This window comes from Psittacula echo (assembly GCF_963264785.1).
Source record: "Psittacula echo genome assembly, chromosome: 3".
Lineage (NCBI taxonomy): Eukaryota > Metazoa > Chordata > Aves > Psittaciformes > Psittacidae > Psittacula > Psittacula echo.
In genome coordinates, this window is record NC_137736.1 from 105,161,376 (window position 1) to 105,163,839 (window position 2,464).

The 2,464-nt window shown below is 51.2% G+C and overlaps 1 protein-coding gene across 1 annotated transcript; it reads left to right on the forward strand.

The window, feature by feature from the left end:
• Nucleotides 1–210: 210 nt before the first annotated feature.
• Nucleotides 211–1,927, forward strand: ZAR1L (zygote arrest 1 like; the record flags this gene model as incomplete). The annotated part of the gene is made up of 4 exons (XM_080613417.1): nt 211–789; nt 1,058–1,150; nt 1,298–1,372; nt 1,784–1,927. The coding sequence occupies 4 exons, from the start codon at nt 211–213 to the stop codon at nt 1,925–1,927; spliced, it is 891 nt and encodes a 296-aa protein (XP_080469543.1).
• Between the last annotated feature and the right edge of the window lie 537 nt (nt 1,928–2,464).

Below are 2,464 nucleotides of genomic sequence, written 5' to 3' on the forward strand. Positions count from 1 at the left end.
GCTTCCATACTGTGTTCCTGGATGCCCATCACCTCCTATTTGTGCCCAGCTCTAGGGGCAGGGGATGAGAACAGGTTTGCAACCCTCCCTTTGTCATCAGCCCTCCAATGGGCTGGGGCCAATTTCCCCATCAATTAGCAGCAGCGCTCAAGATAAGATAAAAGGCAGGGCAGGGGGAGAACTAGGGCTGACTTTTCTGTGGTTATGATCATGGAGGGCTTTGTCTATTCCCCCTTCAGCACATTCTCTAGCTTCAGGAGCAGTCTCACGCCGAGCCGCAGCGGGGATCCGGCAGTGAAGCAGCCCAGCTGGAAGCAAGGCAAGAGCGGCGGCATCAGCCCCTTCCTTGGAGGGCCTCTCACCCCCATGCCCTCCGACTACCTGGACAGCTGCCGCCGGGCCCAGCTCCAGGCCATGCTGTCGCAGATGAGCCCGGGGCTGACGCCGCCACTGCGCAGGGCCAGCACCCGGGAGGCGGGCGTGCAGGTGAGCATGCGGGCCGACGCCGCGGTGCAGTGCTCTTTGGGGCCGCGCACGCTGCCCGCCGGCCGCCCGCTGAGCCCCGTGGCCCGCCGCGCCCTGGGGCACCTCGCCCTCTACTCGCCCGTGACGGACAGGCGCCTCTTCACGCTGCCGGAGGTCGCCGCACCTCAGGAGAAGGAAGCAGCGGCTGGGACGACCCCCGAGGAGCAGCCAGTGGAGGATGACAGCAGGCATCAGCAGGAGGGGCAGGCAGAGGCCGCGCTGCCGAGTACGGAGGCGGTGTTCCGCCGACGGGCTGTCTTCCAGGTGCGCAAAGGGGCTTCGAGGCTCGCTCCGGGCAAGAGGCGGGGAGCGAGCCGCGAAGCAGGGTGGAGGGAAGCCTACCCTAGGGAAGGGCACAGCGGCTCCCAGCCTGGCTTCTCTCTCAGGTCGCGCATCACTGGCAGGGTGGGTACTCCCCTGCAGCCTCTTTGCAGCAGGGAGCCTCCTGGCTGCGAGAAGAGGTGATGTAGCGAGGGAGCGGGCTGGGTATTCCCGTGGTGCTTGAGGCCGCTCATGAACTTTCCTTCTGCAGTTTTTGGAGCAGAAGTACGGCTATTTCCACTGTAAAGAATGCAAGACCAGATGGGAGAGTGCTTATGTGTGGTGCATTTCTGGAAGCAACAAGGTAGTTAATGAGTCATTTCTTGCCCCTGAGACTTGTAACACTGGCACCAAATCTGTGACAAATTGGATGCTTTGTCACAAATTTAAGTACTGAACACCCTGAGTAAGTCTCTGTAGTAACCAAGGACTTGTTTGTTTTTTTTTCCAGGTGTACTTCAAGCAGCTATGTCGCAAATGCCAAAAGGCCTTCAATCCCTATCGAGTGGAAGCAATCCAGTGCCAGGTGAGTTGCAGATGTCAGTATCTCTGGCAAAACTGACAGAGACTGTCATAAACTCTAATAGTTTACAGTTGCTGAATTAGGTTCTGAGTTTCTCTGGAAGAGAACTTGCTTTCATTAAAGTACTGGCAAATGGTATTTGGGAAAGGTGTAAGGGAGTAGGACTCCCTCTCCTGCAGATGGCTTACATGAATGGTTTTCTGTTCAGACAGTACTATGCATAGCTACATGAAGGGTAGGGTTGTGTGTTTCTAGGTGAGAAGGTTCTTACGTCTTAACTGCATAGAGTTTTTACCACAAGCTCTTTTAAGTGTATTAGCTCAAATGTGTTGCTATGATTAAGGAAAACAAAATATCACTAAGATGAAGTGAGCAGTCTTGATCTACTGCTAATAAAATGTCTTGTTTCCTAAGACCTGTTCAAAGACTCGTTGTTCCTGCCCTCAGAAGAAAAGACACATTGATCTCAGGAGACCTCATCGCCAAGAACTCTGTGGCCGCTGCAAAGGCAAGAGGTTGTCCTGTGATAGCACTTACAGCTTCAAATACATTGTCTGATCTGTGTGCCCTCCTTTTGTTTTGTGCTTTGCTCTTTGTCAGACTCTTACAATGTTTTGACTTTAGGCTTTTGACCTGGCATTGGATAATGGATAAAGACTTTTGTACTATTTATAAAATACATAACTTAATTGTATATATGCTGTGAATAAAGTTCAGTAGAAGTGTGCTATCACTTAGTTTCATCTTGCTGGGATGAAACAGGAACGTATATCTGGAGGGAAACAGAACCTATTTGATTTCCTAAAGCAAGGAAGTTTTCTGTGTAGTCTGCCTTTAGGCGATGCAAAGATTAAAACTGGGACAGAGTTTTTTCTTCAGTCACTCAAACTGAACTAATGTGGAAGATGCAAACGTTCTGGAGCATAACATCTGGGGTAAACGTATCTATGTCTCTTCCCACTGCCTCTGTATATATAAAAAAGGCAGTTTGATCAAAAACTGTATGCTAGAAGATTATGCCTGTAACATACACTCTTCCCTTGTATGTTCCACATGTCCTCCAAGTGAGCAGGGAAAATACTTTTTGAGCTGGGC